This window comes from Melanostigma gelatinosum (genome assembly GCF_949748355.1).
Source record: "Melanostigma gelatinosum genome assembly, chromosome: 11".
Lineage (NCBI taxonomy): Eukaryota > Metazoa > Chordata > Actinopteri > Perciformes > Zoarcidae > Melanostigma > Melanostigma gelatinosum.
The window spans coordinates 8,182,105-8,183,406 of record NC_136644.1 but is presented as its reverse complement, the minus strand read 5'-3'; the positions used below and the strand labels follow the sequence as shown (position 1 = coordinate 8,183,406).

Genomic DNA, 1,302 nt, shown 5'->3' with positions numbered 1-1,302 from the left:
ATGGACATCATGGGTACGCGCATTCAGTTTAAAGCCCAACATGTTCCAGTAAACTTCGGTGCATGTTGCAGAATTCCCGCTCCAGTACGATCTCAACGTGTCTTGAGAAAAGTTTTTGTTCAGCCCCATTGCAAATGACCCGACAATTGCAGATCGAAACTTCGAAACTTTCCCAGGAGAACTGAGAGGAGAGGAATGTGACATTTGAAATCGCACTCCAGCAGCCTCCAAAAACACGGTTGTTTTTCAATACGTATCACAGTGCTGACAGGGGAAGTCATCCTGGATTCTAAAGACAGACTTTTGAGCAAAGTCATGTTGAAAGACTTGAGAATATATTTCCCCTGGCATTTCACAGCTTATTATCAAAGGTCCGGGTCTGTGTCAGGGTCCCGCAGCAGCAGCAGATGTGGCATGTGGAGAAATCCTGCTTCTGTATGACACAAAATGATATACACTTTCTCTGCAGATGCTCAGCTTGCCTTGGAGGCTGTGGAGAGACTGCAAGCCAAACTGAAGGAGCGAGGAGAGGCCCCCACGCAGGAGAAACTCTCCCTGCTGAAGACTGTCCTGCAGAGCCCCCTGTTCCATCATATACTCAGCTTACAGCAAGCTCAGCAGAAGCCCCCGGCGAAGGTCCAGCGCGAGCATGACTGCGTGGGTGTTTTGGTGTATATAGAATGGTGGGGAAGCAGTCGGAATCGTTCCCAAAATACTGAATGGGCGAACCAAACTGGATGAATAATTAGCTGACCTAAGCTTACCACTAAAGCCCTGAGAGACAGAGAGAGAGACAGAGGGAAGGAGGAAGTGGCTATATAATATGCTGAGGAGTTTGCAAAAGTCATCTGTTAGACTTTTTCAGCCTATATGTGTGTGTGTACACATACATACACATACTGTACATATATATGTACTTATTTATCAGCCAGTGGTGGAAAGTAAATAAGTACATTTTCTCATGCAGAGTATACTTTTTACTTGAATATTTTCATTTTCTGTAATTTATACTTCGACTCCACTATAATTCAGAGGCAAATATTGTACTTTTTACTCCTCTACATTTATTTCATAACTTAAGCTAATCATTTCCAGAGGTGGGACCAAGTCATTGTTTTGCAAGTCACAAGTAAGTCTCAAGTCTTTGCACTCAGGTCCTTAGTCAAGAGAGGCAAGTCCCGAGTCAAGGCAGACAAGCTCTGAGTCAAGTCCCGAGTCAAAACAGGCAAGTCTCCAGTTAAGTCCCGAGTCAGGACAGGCAAGTCTGGAGTCGAGACAGGCAACTGACGAGTCCAGTCCCAA

The 1,302-nt window shown here is 45.1% G+C and overlaps 1 protein-coding gene across 1 annotated transcript in view; it reads left to right on the top strand.

Moving 5' to 3' along the window:
* The window catches only part of LOC306784581 (multiple PDZ domain protein), a gene marked incomplete at both ends in the record, with an annotated part of 32,452 nt that continues 31,150 nt past the window's right edge, over positions 1–1,302 (top strand). The window contains 2 exons of the mRNA XM_079278613.1: positions 1–13; positions 470–661. Of these exons, the coding sequence (XP_079134739.1) occupies positions 1–13; positions 470–661 (205 nt within the window). The remainder of the gene's footprint in view (positions 14–469; positions 662–1,302) is intronic.